General features: G+C 40.2%; 1 protein-coding gene across 5 annotated transcripts in view; it reads left to right on the forward strand.

Annotated features, from left to right (window-relative positions):
• Positions 1-19,120, forward strand: part of RGS7 (regulator of G protein signaling 7) — a 444,093-nt gene that overhangs the window by 324,460 nt on the left and 100,513 nt on the right. For all 5 annotated transcript variants that reach the window (XM_050950420.1, XM_050950421.1, XM_050950423.1 and 2 more), the window contains exons 5-6: positions 8,328-8,434; positions 18,548-18,599. In XM_050950420.1, coding sequence (XP_050806377.1) covers positions 8,328-8,434; positions 18,548-18,599 — 159 coding nt within the window. The remainder of the gene's footprint in view (positions 1-8,327; positions 8,435-18,547; positions 18,600-19,120) is intronic.

The raw sequence follows: 19,120 nt of genomic DNA on the forward strand, positions 1-19,120 counted from the left end.
GTTGGTACAGATGGGCATACATGTAACATTGGCTCGGATCCCAGCATATCTTCGGATAACAGGAAAAGAAATGGTGGACAAAGCAGCTAAAAGGGCTGTAAGAAATGGAAGGATTCACATAGAAATGCCTCAGGTAAACAGGAAATCAGAAGCCTACTACAGAAAATTGTAAGAGAGGAATGGCAACAAATTTGGATCAATGAAAAAAGGGGAAGAAGATTTTTTGAATTATGCCTCAGAGTTGAGGATAATGAAGTACTTCAGAGCTGGATAGGAAAAATGAAGTGATTTACTTTAGATCACTAACTGGCCATTGTGGTTTAAACAAATCTTTTTTAAATAAACAAACACTAAAAGAGGCTGTGTGTGGGCTGTAAGGTAGAAGAAACAATTGATCACCTTCTTGGGGTATGTAAGATCTTTATAATGAAAAGGGAAAAGCTCTTTGAGAAATTTAAATGACTTAAGGTAACAAAAGTTACTTTAGCAAAGTATCAGGGGAATGAGGTAATTTTAGAAGGGTGTTCTTACATTATCTAAAAGACACAGGGCATAGTGAGAGAATATAACTTGCTAGGTATTTAGGAGTGATAGTTGGTGGTTGTGTGACGAACTGGGAATGTTCTTGATGTTTCCTCTGAATACTGTGTTGGTGCCTCAGTGTCCCCTATGCAGTTCTTAAGTATCTAGGTGGTGGGATAAGGGCATGTGATTGCTGAAGAGCAAAGGGCCAGTGCACCTAAATGCCTGGCACTCTGTCTTCTAGCAACTGATGGCCTGGGCCCCTCCTCTGCAAAGGTGCCAGCTGAAGGTGTTGGAGACAAAGAGATCAGGTGACCTCCGGCCCGGGAAAGGAGCGGAGCAGAGAGGAGGGGCTAGGGGGGGTTGTTAGTCTGGAGCTGGCTGGGGTCGAGGAGTGGAGGGCAGATGTGGGGGGTCTGGCTCACTGCCCCCCAGAATGGACCCAGCTGAGGGGTCCGGTTTGCTGTATCTACAAGCTCTGTTTTAGACCCTGTTCCTGTCATCAAATAAACCTCTGTTTTACTGGCTGGCTGAGACTCACATCTGACTGCAAAGTGGAGGTGCAGGACCCTGTGGCTTCCCCAGGACCCCGCCTGGGTGGGCTCGCTGTGGGAAGCGCACGGAGGGGCAGAGGATGCTGAATGCTCCAAGGAGAGACCCAGGAGGTGAAGCCGTGTGAGCTTCTTGCCCTGAACAAGTCTGCTACAAGGGAGAGGAGGCTCCCCAAAGTCCTGACTGGCTTGGTGGGGAGCAGTTCTAGAGCATCGCCCGGGGACTCCGTGACAGGTTGCTATAGACTATCCAGTCAAAACTGCTTCACCATTTAAAAAAAAAGGGGATGAGGGGTGGGAGGGAGGCAGGGAGGAAAGGAAAAGATTGGGGCAACTCTAGGAAGGAGAAAAAAACAGAGCTTCTCCAGCCCTGTAGAGAGAACTAATAGTCTGCAGAGCCCCTATTCTTGTAGAAAGAAGGATGTGGATCACCTGAGCTAAAAGGGGGGAAAGTCTGACACTTGCACTGAAGCCCTGTGAATTCTGAAGCACACAGTGATACTCCCAGGCTGCTCTGAGGTAAGAAAGTCCCTGGATGAAGCAGCCTTTCTTCTTTCTTCTGTTTAACCTTGTTTGCTGTCTGTGGGCTGTTTTGTTGTTTCACCGGGGACACCAAGAGGGAACAAAACAGCCAAGGGGTTTGACTGGAGGGTTGAGTGCCAACCTGCTAGAAAGACACACCCCGCAGCACCTGCTGGGGTGCAGGAGTAAATGGACTCTGACACATGTGCTCCCCACATAGCTCCTAAAGGTGGCTCTCTACCATGGACAGATTCGTGACAATACCCTAAATGGCAACTCGTCAGTGAACTTAGTCAAGTGTAACTGAGAGCATCATTTGGTTCAGATATTCTTAGATGAAGTGGCTGATGAACTGGAAGTCATGCAACTGTGTGCACATCACACTTGAAATTTATGTATATTTCTGTATACACTTATTCAGTAAGGTAATGCTGAATCTTCTCTTTGTAGCTGTGCACTCCAGGATTTTGGAATATATATTCAGTGTCTGATACAAACTTTTTTCTTTTTACCCAGGAAGAATTTGCAAGGTAGTATATTTTAATGTATTTGTTAAGGTCTCTTTCTGACAGGACTGGCTCCAGGCACCAGCGAAGGAAGCAGGTGCCTGGGGCGGCCAATAGAAAGGGACGGCAGTCCGTCCATTGTCAGGGCGGCATGTCCGGGTCTTCAGCAATTCTGCGGCGGGTCCTTCACTCCCTCTTGTCCTCTTTGGCAGCACTTCGATGCCAGCTCAATCAGTTTTTTTTTTCTTTTTTTCTTCGCCGCTTGGAGCGGCAAAAAAGCTAGAGCCAGCCCTGCTTTCTGAGAGGAGTTCTTCAACTGAACTATCTTTTCTCAGGTACTTCACAGCAGTCTTTGGTGATCGCAATCTTCCTCTGTCATACATCGACATGAAAGGAGCTTTTTCAAATCCTGATTCCCCATGCAGTGATGTCTAGAAAATGCAGAATCGAGCTTAATTGAATTCCTTTATTAAAGCACATAGGGTGATTGTGTTGCTGGCTCAATTTTACTTTTCAAGCTCATGATTTCACTTTTTAAGTCCTACCATACTTTTTCATTTGGCCTTCTTGCTTTGTTTCTTTTTTTAATCTGATGCTGGGAAACTAAGCTGCATGTTGAAGAATTGCCTTTTTGGTGTTTTGTAAGTTCGCTTGAGTACCTTTTGTTTGGAGATCAAAAACTTTTTGGGAGCTAGGATTTCTTTCTGTGCAGAAGGTCTACTGCTCATTTGGCAAGCTTAATAGCATTAATCTTTTCTTAATTTGGTATTAGACAGTATGAGAACTTCGGGGCTGTTGTTCACCTGCTTGAAAAGAATTTGATTGATAGTTTATTTGCATTCTCTTCGTGAAATAATAAGTGTAGTGAAGAAGCCTAGATTACATAATTGCCCCATGCATTAGCCTTTCATTGGTGGGAAGTGGGTTAAGGCATTCTTGCACAGTGAAATGGCTCTGTTAGCATTGGTATTTGTAAACCAGAACATCCTTTTTATAAAGTTGGTAACATGTCTTCATCAGATTCCCCAGGTTAGAAAAGTTCTGTTCTGCTACGTAGCTAAGATTCTTTGTGTTTCAATATATTTTTTGTGGCATTGCAGCAGCACTTTGAAAAAATGTTGGATTGACAGCTCTAGGATTGGAAGTCCTCTCTCTAGCTGAAGAATAAGTGGGATCAGTGTCCTGCCAAAGCCCCCAAGGCTCACTTGAAAGGACTGTGTTTAGGGATGAAAGGATCTGATACTCTTGACTGCTGCCTTAAAGTTCTTTCCTCTTGCCCCCACTATACTCAACCTTCCTCTTTATATTGAGTGACCTGGCAGGCCCCACTAACTCCCTCCTCCTTCAGCTGTTTCCATTTCCTGGCTATTGCTGTCCCCCGACCCCCTGCTCTATCCATACACAAACTCCTTATAGTCACAATCTCCTTCTTTCCAATACCCACATGGAATCTCAGATATGCCCTCTCAGTACCTCTGATTACTGGAGCTAACCGATGCATTCAAAAATCATAGCACACAAGCACAGCAGTTCTGAGTATCTGGGGCTACATCCATATTATTTGGGGTCAGGAAGGAATTTTCCTCCAGGGCGGATTGGCAGGTGCCCTGGAGGTTTTTCGCCTTCCCCTGCAGCATGGGGCACAGGTCACTTGCTGGTGGTTTCTCTGCAGCTTGAGGTCTTCAAACCATTTTTGAGGATTTCAATAACTCGGTCCTGGGATAGGGGTTGTTATAAAATTGGATGGGTGGGGTTCTGTGGCCTGCCTTGTGCAGGAGGTCAGACTAGATGATCAGATTGGTCCCTTCTGACCTATGAGTCTATGAGTCTATTATATTTATCACACATACCATTAGCTAATTCCAGCCTATCCCAAATATCTTTTTCAAAACTGAAAATTTACAGTGTGTCCAAACAAATGACCTGACAACTCTTACAACAAACTATTATAGTAATAGAACTCAGTGTAGGAGGCTGAAACTCTGCTTTTAGCCCACTCTCTTATGTTTATGGATGGCAATGCAGCATATAATCAGCCAGCGTTGAGAGACCTAAGCAATAGTTAAGTGAACCGTGTGGTAAAGACATTTTCAGCCTAATCTCTGTCAGACCCATTAATATTTTATGGGTTATGGGTTTTCTTACTGCAGTCCCGGAAAGAAAGATAAGGGGAAAAGGAAAAAGCATATTACTTTGGTGTCACCGTGCTATTCTGTAAGATTAGAGGGTCCCTTATGACCAATATTAAATCAGTAGACTTGATGATTTAATAGTCTTGTTTAGAGTTCTTATTCCCATATCTCTCTCATTCACAAACCATAAAGACACATTTCAAGTCCTATCCTGTATAGTTTTTGCATGCAGTACCTCATTGAAGTCACTGCCAGAATCTCAGATATACCTTTGACTTCAAGAGCTAACTGGTGTATTCAGAAATCATAGCGCACAAGGAGAGCAATGACTTTTTGAATTGTTTTGAAGACATGGCTAAGGTGTGTTTGAGAGTGTGTAAAATTTTCAAAAGTACCTAAGTAACTTTGAGAGTCAATGAGACTAGGATCCTAAGCTACTTACATACTTTTTGGTGAAGTTACTTTGTATTAACAATTGTATGCATTATTAGAAATATTTAAAGGAACACTGCCAAGTTAAACTTAAATTTGAAAATTAGTTTCCTTGGTTATGTTACTAATAACACTTTAGAAATCTCAAAGAGAAATTTGCTTTCCTATGGGATTTACATTTCTTCAGTTACATAGGAATTGGTCTACTGGATCAAACCATGTAGTTCATTAAGTATCTTGTCTCCAAAAGTGGCCACCACAAGGTACTGTAGAAAAAGCTACAAGAACCTTGCAGTAGGCTGTTATCAGATAACTTGTCTCTACAGGTTGTTTCCTTCTAAACTCCATTAGTTTAGTTTATGTCCTGAGGGTTTATGTTTATATTCCAAACCTCATATTTTCTTTTTTCATCCTTGCTATTGTAACTCTGTATACTGTTGCCACCCGTGTAAATGTGCAATCCTTACAGTCATACATCTTGTACAGAAGAGTAAATTTATGTTCAGACTTAGAAGGTTTGAGACATTCTGATGCTTCTTATTGACCTGCATCAACATGATAATATCATCATTCACTGCTCTCCATTCCCTCCAGAGGCTTGACCCTGCACCACTGAAGTCAATGGGAATTCTGCTTTGGACTTCAGTGAGAGCAGGATCATACCTTTGGAGACTAGTCAGATCCTTCTCTCTCTCTGAGGTGGGAAACTGAGGAGACATGGATGTGAGAAAAGGCATTGGTTTGTTTCATTGTATTGTATCACTGTAAATAAAACTATTACAAGTTTTTAAAAATATTTATTTCTTTTGTGCCACCCTTTCTGTCCTTCTCCTTGCAAATCCAGCCATCCATGATCCATCTTCCTTTAAAAAAGAGACTGGTGGATTTCTTCTTTCAACCAATTTGTATCTGTCTGTCACTCTCTCTTCTCCCCTTTTCCCCACACAAAGATAGATATAATTTAGATAGCTGCTAGATAAGAGGGTCTTCTGATATTTACTCACTTACCCAGTGAAAGAAGGAGGATATTAAAAATAAAAGGCATTTGATTTTAAAATAATTACAGAGAGTACGGTGTTATTTATTTATTAAATAGCCTCTGGATTTCATTGGCACAAGATGTGGAATTTGATGGCTTATAAATGCATCTGAATAACAAGAATATCTGCATTTACATTAGATAGGACAAACTTCATATGGGTACAAACTGTCATGTTTCAGGGCAGAACTACTAACAGTCTGGAGTCAAGAAATTTTCTTTTGGGGCACGTTGTTCCAAGAATGTCTGTTACAAGGATTTGGTTCTTTTCTCTGAAGCATCTGGGACTATGGACTGTCAGAGACATCATGCTGGGTTACATCAATTATTTGTCTGTTCCAGGATGGCAACTGCTATGCCAACAGGACTGGGACTAGTTTGCAGAAGACTGCTGGAACAAGAGATGTTTGTCATGGAGCAGAGACAGAATTGGGGTTATGGTTAGCCGGGCTAAGTGGGGAAGTTGCCTCTCCCTGAACCCAAGAGGGCAGTTCTGAGGTTGGGTGGATTCAGGGCAGCTAAAAATTGCCACTCATCCTCTTGAAAAATGTAAAATACTCATGGTGCAAGTGTTCAGGTGAGTGGACAGGTGAAAGAGAGAGTTTACACATATTGCTCATGAAATATGGGTGAGCCAATAAAACTATGTTTCATGTTTATAGCCAAGACTAACCTAAGAAAGTGTAAAAAAAAAACCAAAACACAATATTAATCCATCCTTGTCACAATGACTTTTGTAGCAAAGACAGGAAACAACAGATTGAATAGATATTTTTCCTATGTTGATGTAGCGACTGTAATTTCCTCCAGTGCCACAAAGACTTGCTGGTTTCAGAGTGGTAGTTAGTCTGTATCAGCAAAAAGGAGGAGGAGTACTTGGCCACACTATCAGAGACTTGTTCACCTGCACATCTACCAATATGATATATGCCATCATGTGCCAGCAATGCCCCTCTGTCATGTACATTGGCCAAGCCAGACAGTCTCTATGCAAAAGAATAAATGGATGCAAATCAGACGTCCAAAATTATAACATTCAAAAACCAGTCAGAGAACACTTAAGCCTCCCTGGTCACTCAATTACAGACCTAAAAATTGCAATTATTCAACAAAAAAACTTCAAAAACAAACTCCAACAAGAAACTGCAGAACTGGAATTAATTTGCAAAATGGACACCATTAAATTAGGCTTGAATAAAGACTGGGAGTGGATGAGTCATTACACAAACTAAACTATTTTCCCATGTTAATTTTCCCCCACTGTTACTCACACCTTCTTGTCAACTGTTTGAAATGGGTCATCTTGATTATCACTACAAAAGTTTTTTGTCTCCAGCTAATAGCCCACCATATTCAATTAGTTTAATTAAAGTTGGTATGGCAACACCCATTTTTTCATGTTCATGTTCTCTGTATGTGTGTACATATATATGTGGGGGTGTATATGTATATATATATATATATATATATATATAATCTTCCTATTGTATTTTCCACTGCATGCACCTGATGAAGTGGGCTTTAGCCCATGAAAGCTTATACTCAAATGAATTGGTTAGTCTCTAAGGTGTCAGAAAGACTTGCTAGTGTTTCTGATCTAAACTTATACTTCCAGGGTTTAGAGAGGATATGCAATATAGATCCACGCTGAAAAACTGAGGAATGGGACTTCAACCTAGTAATTAAGTATTAGGAAAAGTCACCTCTTTTTTAAAGTATGATATGAACATAAAGAAAGCAAAACTATGGGCATTTACCACTTTGAACATTGTGTTGCACATAAAACTGTAACAGATTTTTCAAAGTGAAATTATGCATGCCATTTGTCCATCCTTGATAGAGCATTATCAAAATTTCAAATGGCAGAAATTGTGTGTCTATTTCATGGGTATATAAATATTCCATAGCCTGGTTTGGCTTGTAAAGTTATTTAGAGGGACTAATGGAGAAATAGCTTAGCCTTGTGGGCCAAGGAACTCAACTACCATAGGAAGAACATGGTGTAACTAATACAATCCCACTCTTCTTAGAGTATGGCTCTGCTCTTCTGACAGAATTGTAACAATTACAAAGTGTATAGTCAATATCCTGGGACCTCAGTCTCTGATATTGAACAATAGTACACTGTAAATATAAGAACATGTGTAATACTTAACATATATATTTATTGGCTGTGGCTTTGTATGCTAAGATAAATTAAAGCCGTTCTTCAATACATTATCTATACTGGGGTTTTTAGGGAAATCTCTTATCACACTGGTGCAACTGGTAGGTGAGCCAATGTATACCAGCCCAGGCTGTCTTAACACTATGTCATCTTCTAGACCTGTTCTGAAGGGAAGGGTTAGACAACACAATGGCAGTAATTCTCAGTGAGAAATGGATGGAGTGAGTTAGTAATGAAGGTAGTGGTAATGCAGAGGAAGAGTCGTTGAGTGGGAGAGATACAACTCAACTGCTTAGGAAGAGGAATCATTTTGGTGCCATCTCTATATTAAATAGTAAAAGAGCTGGGTGTTTACTCACAAGAGACAGGAAGAAATGTCACATAAAGGTCCCTGCCTGTAAATACAGAAAAGGTTTAATTTTTTTTATGTTCTTTTCTTTCCCCCCATTCCAACAGTGGAAGCTCTACATTTGGGGACGTTAATGGCAGCCCATGGCTATTTCTTTCCAATCTCAGACCATGTTCTAACACTAAAGGATGATGGCACCTTTTACCGGTTCCAAGTAAGTATGCTTAAAATGTTCTTGGGTTGCTTAAATAAAGGCTTATATTAAGAGCAAGATCCTATTTATTATAACTGTAATCGTATTGTCTCCTTTCAGGGGCCCAGTTAGTTATATCAATTCATCTTATACATAAAAATGCTAATAGGACTATATTCTGAAACTATACATTAATAATTTAAATGTAAAGAAACTAAGGACCATCACAAATATCTACATAAAATTATATGGAGAAGGAAATGTCCCTCTCTGAAATAACAATAACTCTAATGGCTTGAAAAGTCTAGCAGATGCACTAAAATTGTATTCAGCATAATCCTCAGTAGGACCCTCCTTTGTAAAATCTTATGGAGTTCTGGGGTGTGGAATATAACACATTATGACTCTTTCCTCATAGGCTCTGTAGAACACTTCAGACAGAATATTTCCTCTTCTGAGAGATGTACATGTATGTATGCTACCAGCACATATTCGACTATGATCTCACCTTTATATTGAGAGATTTCAATGTTGACCAGCTGGTCACACTGTAGTGCTCATGGAAAAAAATGAGCAGGTATTCTAGTGCAGATTAGGAGAATACATCTGATTCTATATATATTGCTGATAGGTTTTTCTTTTTATTTGCATACTTAGTTGGACCTTTTTTGAATGTTATTACACTAGTTTTAAAATTAGTTCTTTACTGTTTCATACAATGAACAGCTTGATCTCATGGTCTGTACATTGAGACAAACGTGATCCACAGTACTGATGTGTCATAAATGTATTAGAACCAGAAAAGACTGTCTGATGGGACGCTAGCATATCATCCTCCAGACATTTAAGATTAACGTTTACTTTAAAAAAAGAAAATGCAGTTCAAAGATACCTGAGAAGAACATTGTCTTTCAAGTGTAGAAGAAATGTGACAGGTTGGAGAGTAATCCTACCTTCAAATCATGATCACCATTTTGGTTGTATATCACACCTCACCTTTTGAGTCTCTAGACTAATATGTTATGATTTTGTTATTGCTCTACTGCCCTTTTTTGGCAAAGCAGCATGATCTTTGACCTAAAGGACACAGCATCAAAAACGTAGTGTAGATTTATAACTACATACCTGCAATACTGTCAATCTAACATGAAAGAACAGGAAGTTGATTTGACTAAGGAGGGAGCGTGTTACTGCGTGAATTTGACTAGTATTACAATACTAGCACAATCACCGTTACTAATCTATTCATATCCCATACCTGGGAAATATAAGGTTTCCATAACACAATAAATCAGATGCAGAAAAAGGTAGATTAGTATTAAATGAATTGTGAGTCTTACCATTCAGGGGTAGTAGCTAGTGGACCATGTGGACACAGTTATACAGGTATAAATGAGCTTATACTGGTAGGGTTCATTGACAGACAATAAAAGGTATAAAGCTATATCAATAAATGCAGCTTTATACTGGTATAATTTAGTTATAACTATTTTGGTAAAAATCTCACAGCTCTAACCAAATTTACACCAATACAAAAATGGTATGTTACTTATGCTGTTAAATTAGGAGGCGAAAATGGCCCATTCAACTGGGAACAGGTAAAGTTATTTTATTTTGACTTTAATTTTTTGGGGGGAGGTGTGAAAAAGCTCCCCAGGTGCATCAAAAAGAGAACCATGGCTGGACAGAATGCAACAATTTCTAGACTACTGTGATACACAGAGAAAAAGCATTTGTATTAGCCAGTACTGCAAAGTGCAGAGTCCATCCCTGCAGAGACTCTCCTACTACAGCGCAATGACTTGCCCTGCAGAAAATAGGTTAGCTGTGGTTATGTACTCTGTCCTTTTCTATGTCTGACAAAGGGTTCCAATCTCTTTTCTCTCTTGACAGTGTGATTATTTCCAGGTGGTTTGGTTTTTTTTTAAATAAGCTACTCCTCTGTATGAATGGCTGAGAATATGAGTGGAGCACTTGTTCAATTGCCCTTTTACAACCAAAATTATGCTTTTCTATTGTAGCCATCAGGAGGGCTGTTAAAATCGTAAAGCCTTCAGCTTTTTTAAAGTATGTGGGTATAGAAATAAGTGTTTTAAATTTGTACCATTTTTAGGTGTATCAGCAATAATTGTTCCTGGGGCAGTTCACCTAATATTATTGTTCACAGGAGGAGATCTAAAAGGTACCAGATAGTTGCACACTTCATAGAGGATTAGATTTTGGCTAACCCTAACAAAGCCATTCAGGAAATTAAGAAGTAATGAGTCCCCTTGAAGTCCCTGAGCAGCAGGGCTTTTTTCATTGCAACCTTAGGAGTGAAAGAAAACGAGCTGCACACCCAATGCCCACCCCCAACATATGAGCAATTGAGTCGGAGATGAAACTGGACAAGTATGGGGAGGGGGAGAAACAAGCCCCACTCCAGAAAGGAGTGAAGTAGTTTACTTCCTTCCCCACCCTCACAGCAGGAGGAAGGAATTCCTGTCAGACTTCCTTCCTGGAATGTCATGCAAGCACATGCTTCCTTGTACTCAGTGTGAGCCAATAGTATTTTAATCCAGCCTCATGTTTGGAATTTATGCTTTCCTAGTGAAAAGTGCCTGACTCTTCTTCCCCCAGCTTCCCAACCTTTCCCAGAACAACCTCCCAGAGATTGGAGTGTGATGGCTTTTCCAAACTGCATACCCATCCTGGCTCTCCTCACTTCAATGGCAAGCTGGTGAGATATAGCATGTCCACCAGGACCAATTTTGAATGAACTGCCATGAGTCATTAAAAACTTCAGAAGTACAGAAGAAGTCGCTTGTGCATGAAGGCACTTCTTGGCATATCTAGGGCTCTCAATGTCTCGAAGAAGTGTTCTCCCAAAACAGACATTTTTATGGGTACCATTTGAACAAGAGCCACACTGTTAACCATCTATCCCTGGTACAGCAAGGATTTTATTTGATTTTTATTTAAATAAATATCCTACTATAATAACAATGATGATAAACAATATTTACTAGCTGTTACATAGCACTTTTTCATCCATAGATCATACAGTGCTTTATAAAACAGCTAAGAGCTAAAAGTCTCCATTTTAAAAATGGGGAAAGAGACCCACAAAGAGGTTAAATGTGTTGCCCAAGATCACTGACAGAACCACAAATAAAGCCTGTTCTTCTGAGTCCCAATCCAGTGCCTTATCCACTAGGTACAGTGCCTCCTGATGTACAGTTCAGTAACTCGTCACTTAAGGTGGTCCCGCTTAACGTTGTTTCATTGTTACGTTGCTGATCAATTAGGGAGCATACTCATTTAAAGTTGTGCAATGCTCCACTCTTACGTTGTTTGGCTGCCTGCTTCCTCCACAGCTGGCAGCCTCCCTACGGCCCCCTCCCTCCCAACGCCTCCCACCTGCCAGCAGACCCCACAGATCAGCACCTCCTCCCCCTGCCTCCTGCCCGCGGCATTCAGCTGGCTTGCGGCATTTTGGAAGCAGGAGGGAGGGGGAAGGAGCGAGAACTCAGCACGCAGGCTCCCCCTCCCTCCCCTGCCTCCCGAATGCCGCAAGCCGGCTGATTGCTGCTATCAGGAGGCGGGGAGGAGGGGGAAGGTGCTGATCTGCAGATCAGTTGATTGCCGCTGGCAGGAGGCAGGAGGGAAAGAGGAGGAACGAGGACTCAGCGCACGTCCCCCCTCCCTCCCTCCCCTGCTCGGCAATCAGCTGGCTTGTGGCTTTTAGAAGGGAGGGAAGGGAGGTGAGAGGAGCCAGGATGCAGTGGGCTAAGTAAAGGAGGAGGAGGTGAGGTGGAGAAGAGGCGGGTCAAGGGTGGGGAATTGGGGGAAGGAGTGGAGTGAGCAGGCTGAAGTTTGAACCCCCCGCCTCTGGTGCTTGCAGAGTAGGGGAAGCTGCCCTGGAACCTACCCCCCAACCCATTTACATTAATTCTTATGGGGAAATTGGATTCGCTTAACATTGTTTCATTTGCATTAAAGTTGCATTTTTCAGGAACATAACTACGACGTTAAGTGAGGAGTTACTGTACTAGAATAAGAATGGTGTATTGTGATAAAATCTGAATATCTCTTTCCTTGGAGGCAGTTTATCCTAATGGACAATTTTCATGGTATAACATCTGAGGTTGCAAGTTGAATGCTTTAACATATTTTCCCTAAGGCTTTTTTTTTTTTTTTACATACATATATCTGCCTAAAAGTTTATACAACATTACATAATATATAGAAAGTCATGGATTTAGTCTTTAACTTGTAAGAGATGATGTTGCTTCTGCTCTGTTGGCCAAATGGCTCCCTAATAAAGATTTAAGGCTAAAATATGGGAAGGTATTATAAGCAGCTTCTTAAAGGGCACACATGTAAATTGCAAAATCAGAGTTAAGATTACATCCATGTTCTGGCTCCAGTTAGCCTCATGATTAACATGAAGACCAGGCCATCTCTCCCCTGGACATGCCTACTTACACCTCCATTATTCCTAGTTTGAAGGAATTAAAGGCCCTTGATGATTCAAAGGACCCATAAACATAACAGCTAACTCCTTTGCTGCACCTCTGTGGCTGTATGAGAGTTTGCTCTTGGGGGTGTTTGTGTCAGGCATCAGCCAAAAGTTGGTCACAGTGCTTTTGGTATAATTTCTTTCTGCAATACATTTGTTAAAAAATTAAATGAACATATTGCAATAAAATACACTTAAACTAATTTTTTTCAAAACATCAATGTTGAGAGGCATTAGGAAGTTTACATCTGTTGTGTCAGTTATGCATCTATTCCTATTGTTTATACTACCCGAGGCTGTGGTTTTAACAAGCTAAACTGAGTCAAACTTGCTATTTACTGCATAGAGTGGTTCTAGTAATTTAGTAGGTGTTAAAATTGAGAATTTAAAGTACTGCATTAATTCCATCTCTCTTTTTGTACATGGAATACATATAACAATATCAGTTGAATGGGGTGGAGTTCAAAGTTTCTATGTTGTAGATATTTTAAATATATTGGCAGTCTCTCTACCTTTTCATATAACACAAGTAATACGCAGATTATTTCATTTGCACTGCTTTTAAAATCACTTTATTCTGAGAGATAGGTTTTATGTTATGTGCAGCAGCATTTATACAAGTGTAATGATACTGTGTGTGTATTCACTTTTGTCATGCACAGCAGGAACCCATCCCACCACCTAATGTCCTTATGCCATGTCTGGTCAGCCTGGTATCAGCTATCTAGATGTGCATCTATAGGAAATCCAGGCTATAACTTTTGTGCTTTGTCTCTAAGCAAAGACCAAGGATGCTGTATCTTTGTGATGATCCCACCTCGTTTATTGGTCAGATCAATATACAGCTCATATTTTGGAGATGAATGTATTTTCTTTAAATGTCATATAGTCAAAGTTCTGAAATTATATTTAAATCACTAAGTCTCACAACAACAGATAAAACAAAATTAGACAGTCATGTGTAATATGGAGATTATTGGTTAAGGTTTCTTTTCATTACAGGAGATGCATACAGTGAATGTAGTGTGGTCTGATGAATCAAGTGTGAGAATGAGAATCAGGATCCTTAATGTGAAATTCTGACTCTGTTGATGTCAGTGCCAAAAATCCCATTGAGTTCAGTGAGGTCAGGGTTTCACCCTTGGTTTTCATACTCGTTTCTGTCACTGACTTCCTTTATCTTGGGGAACCACTTATCCTCCCTTGGCCTCAGTTTCTTTATTTTTAAAATGGGGATAACAAGACTTACCATTGGAAAAGGTATGAGTTCCTCCAATTCAGATGTTGGAGAACATGAGGCATTTTAATTTATATATGATCAATTATTGTTTATTTGATGATACCTTAAGATTATAGATCCCCATTTCTAGAGTTTATAACAATTGTCTGGAGAGGAATGACAATATATGAGCAAAAGGGTTACATTTGACAGGAATATTCCTCACCATATACATTAATTAGACTAAACTGTCCCCTTGTCAACCAATCTTTCCCTTATAACTATTCAAAGGGAGGGATTAAGGTAAACTATAGGATCTTTCTCCTTTAAAAATACAGTTTAAACTATACAAAGTAACAGTGCTTTGTAAAAAGGTGTGGTGTTTAAATCAAAGTTTTTCTCTATTTGAAATAGCAAGTAGGGTTTCCAGCTTTGGTTGGATGAATTCCTGGAGATTTCATCACATGACATAATCTTTAATTCAAGATTAATCTTTAATTCTTGGAGAATCCAGGGCAGTCCTGCAAGGTTGGTAACCCTAAAATTAGCAAGTGCCTATTCAATAGTTAAAATACTAGGATGATGATTTTTTATGGTAGAGCCAAGATAGAACTGTTCTTTGTGCCTTTGCTAAATTGCTAGCAAAATACCAGTGCTAGTAAATGTAATAGGGGGATACATACTTCAATTACAGGAGTTGGTTTTATACATTTTTATTAGCAGAAGAGGCCTGGTTATAGATTGCTGTGGTTAAATTTAGACAGTAATATAAAAATATTATCCAGATTGGACAATATAAAATTGCTTACTTAGAGCCACTTTTCTACCCAGGCTCGTAATGACCTTATAGAGACAATCTATTCTACACAAACCAATGAGTTTGGGTCTCTGATAATATTTGTGGTGCTGGATATGACCTTATTTCTCCAGCCACAGGAATGAACAGAACTGCTTGCCTGGGAATACCCAATTACAGATACACGTAGACCAAATGCTTTAAAATTGTAGTGATGTAAGTTGGCAGCATTATTTCTGCCTGGACTGATAGACACTATTTGATTTTCCCAAAACTATTCCACCACCTGCCTTCTTTTCAGCTATAAATAGGATGTCATGGCAAAGTAGCAAATAGGGAATGATACCACTCATTCATGGCAAACCACTTGACAGCCACTCCTCTGGCAAAATGAAATTTTTAACTACTGATAGTTCCTTCAGGTTTTCAACATTCCACTCAAAAACGTTAATGTTTGATCATCTTCCCTATGAAAATGGTTATGGTACAAAATGCTTGTACTGCAACACATCTATAAATCTCCCAGGCAAAGCTTTCAGTTGCCTGAAAATTGTAGTACATGTGATGGGGTTTTCAAGGGGGGGTTAACTGTGTGTACCCTAAAGTACCTGTATTGTGAAGTACACAACAGATAATTCTACTGCTGTTGATGATTGAGCTGTGCAAAATAATTAGATAAAAACTCCACCATCTTCTCAAATTGTGCCTAGGTTGGCAGTCACGTGCATTTGCAAACCACAGTTCATGCACAGAGGAGATCATGAACATGGACAGAGATTCTTTGCATAGCTCTGGGAGGTTCTTAACCAGCTGAGGGGTGAACAGCTAGTCTTCCTTTCCTTCTACACACTCATACTTATAGTGAATCCCACGTCTTATTTACATACACGCCACTCTACAATAAGCCCTAGATCTCTTGTTTCTTATGTCTATAGGCCTACCCCCACTCTTCTGTTCATTCTTCCTTGGAAAAGTTAAACCCCTTTCCTAGGTGTTTAGGGTTCATACTTTTCCTCAAATCCAGGAGATTCTTCATGGTCCACTATTTTACCCAGTCCTTAAATGCTGGGAAAGGTTGTGAGAAGAAGAAGGATGTAAGCTAAATACTTGAATTGCAGAGATGCAACGAGGTGTGTCACATGTTTGAGATAAGACTAACGGTATGTCTACACTACCAAATTTATAGAAGTTGATTTTTAGAAATTGATTTTATACAGTCAATTGTGTATATCCACACTAAGTGCATTAAGTCGGCAGAGTGCATCCTCACTACTGTGGCTAGCATAGACTCATGGAGCGGTGCACTATGGGAAGCTATCTCACAGTTCCCCCAGTCTCCGCCACCCATTGGAATTCTGGGTTAAGCTCCCAATGCCTGATGGGGCAAAAACATTGTTGCGGGTAGTTTTGGGTACATGTTATAAGTCGCCCCTCCCTCCATGAAAGCAACAGCAGACAATCATTTTGTGCTTTTTTTTCGTGGGTTACACATGCAGACACCATACCACGGCAAGCATGGAGCCTGCTCAGCTCACCATCACCACTGCTGTTGCATCAGAGAGGCTTTGGTGTGACAGTTGTGTATGTTTCTCCTTGATGAAAACCCACCCCATTTGTTGATTTTAATTCCCTGGAATCCAACCACCCTCCTCCCTTTGAAATAAAGTAACTTTTGTTTTGAAACCATGCATTCTTTCTTTATTAATTTTTTTAAAATGAGATAACGGACAAGGTAGCCCGGGTGAGGTGGCGGAGGAAGGAAGGACAAGGCCACATTGCTTATTGTGGCCACACTAAAAATCAGACTTTTTGAATGACAGCCTTCTGTTGCTTTGGCCATCCTCTGCAGTTGAGTGGCTGGGTGCCTGGAGCCTCCTCACCCATGTTCTTGGGCAGGTGGGTGAGGAGGCTATGGGACATGGGGATGAGGGTAGTTGGTTATGCAACGGAGGTCTATGCTTTTGTTGGCCTTCCTGCACCTCCAATAGATGCTTGATCCTGTCCGTTTGCGCCCCCATTAGCTTCAGCATCGCATTCTGCCTCCACTCTTCATGCTTACTTAATTCTTCCCTTGCTTCTGCCACTGAATGCCTCTGTGAATTAAGCTGTGCCCTATCAGTGCAGGTTGGACTGCATGAGCTTGACAAAACATATCATCACGAGTGCATTTTTTTCACCTTTTAATCTGTGACAACCTCAGAGACGGAGATGATAGGGGGAGCATAGAAACATTTTATGCTCTACTGTTCTGGGGGGACTGCATGGTCACCTGTGTTGCTGAGTTCGCCACGCTGACCAAACAGGAAATGAAATTCAAACGTTCCCAGGGCTTTTCCTGTGTACCTGGCTAGTGCATCGGAGTTCAAAGTGCTGTCCAGAGTGGTCATAATGGAGCACTCTGGGATAGCTCCCGGAGGCCAATACCATCAATTTGCGTTCGCACTACCCCAAATTCAACCCAGCAAAGTCAATTTTAGCACTACTCCCCTCGCCAGGGAGGAGTACAGAATTCGATTTTAAGAGCCCTTTAGGTCAATGGAACAGGGTTGGTTGTGTGGACGCAGTCATTTTTAAATCGACCTAACGTGGCTAAATTCGACCTAAACTCATAGTGTAGACCAGGATTCATGTAAGAAAAAGACAATGTTATTGCTCTGTCTGGAAGAACTGTTTGTTGGCTAAGAGAGAAAAGCTGCATCATACGGCTTACACATTTCCAGTTCCACTCAAGGGATTACTGTCCAAGATTCTGGGTGATACCAGTGTTAGCTTTTTTTAGGACAGCTTTAGGGCTAAATTCAGACTCCTGCATTTACAGCCGTGCAGACTCAGAGACTGAGAAGGCGTATGCCTTGAGAGTGGCATGCCTGGAGTCAGTATGTCTATGTATGGATAAAGCAGCAGTTTTTCATTGAAATGTAGTCTTTCAAAATGAATTATTTTCTTCATTTCTTACAAAATATTAATCTCTTAAAGATATTTTCCCCAACGATATAAACAAAATGTTATTGAAATAAAAAAAATCATTTTGTTTGCAATAAAAGAAAAAAATCAATAACATTTTAGGTATTTTTAATGGAAAAATAAAGAACTGCATTTGAAGGCCTCAACGGTAATACAACTTTGAAATTTTGAATATTTTTGTGAAAATAGCTTGTCCTTTTTGACCAGCTCTAATAAATACCTACTAGTGAGTTGTCTAGAACCTTAACATACTGTTTATTAATCACAAGTTCTGCAAAATCAAAGATTGAATGGGTCATAAAGAGTGCAAAAACTTCTCACCTCTAAATGTTGAATCTTCAGGTTGGTGTGAGCATGTTCCTGGGGAAAGTAGGGCTGCCTGTACCTGTTCTGTAGTTTATCAATAATAATTAATAATACTTCATTCTTCTTAGCTGCCATTCTAGCACACTACACAAATACCATAAATAAGCATACAAAATTAATTTGCCATTTTGATGCCTATTTCAAAATTGCTGGATTAACAATACAGTGGATTTCCAAAGAAAACATAAATAACCTTTACAAAACAGTGTCAGTCTAGAAATTGTATAATACTTGCTTTGTCTAACCTGAATTCCCTGCTTTTTTGTTTTATTTTGTTTTATTCTATAGACACCCTATTTTTGGCCATCAAATTGTTGGGAGCCGGAAAATACAGACTATGGTCAGTGTGAATACCTATTCTCTTTCTATCAGGAGTCTTGTATGTATAAAAATATTATTACAGTCTGTGTTGTATAGCCATCCCACCATTAAAAACACTGTTGTTGTTTTGTTCAGTCCCAGTGCAAGAACTGCTGATGCTCAGATCAAGGTTGGCTTTGATTTTATAAAGTCTATTAAGGCAGGAGTCAAATATGAATGTGATCCAGGAATACAAAAATAGCATTGCATTGCTGTGCACATTGTAAATACATATGGTGACAAAGTCCCAGTGAAAGAGAAGGTACTTTAAAAGTAGTGATTCTACCATGCTGATGAGATTTAAACACATGCAAGCAAGCTGGTGAGGATTCTCAAACTCATAATGGGCCAAACTTTCAAAGATATACGCATGTATGTATCCAGTGGACATGTAGAAATCAGTTATTTGTTCATACACATGGCCACACAAATACATGTGCATACATTCAGGTTCACATGGATGGGAATGGCCACATCTGTGTACAATATGTTATTTCATGC

This window comes from Gopherus flavomarginatus, chromosome 4, assembly GCF_025201925.1.
Source record: "Gopherus flavomarginatus isolate rGopFla2 chromosome 4, rGopFla2.mat.asm, whole genome shotgun sequence".
Lineage (NCBI taxonomy): Eukaryota > Metazoa > Chordata > Testudines > Testudinidae > Gopherus > Gopherus flavomarginatus.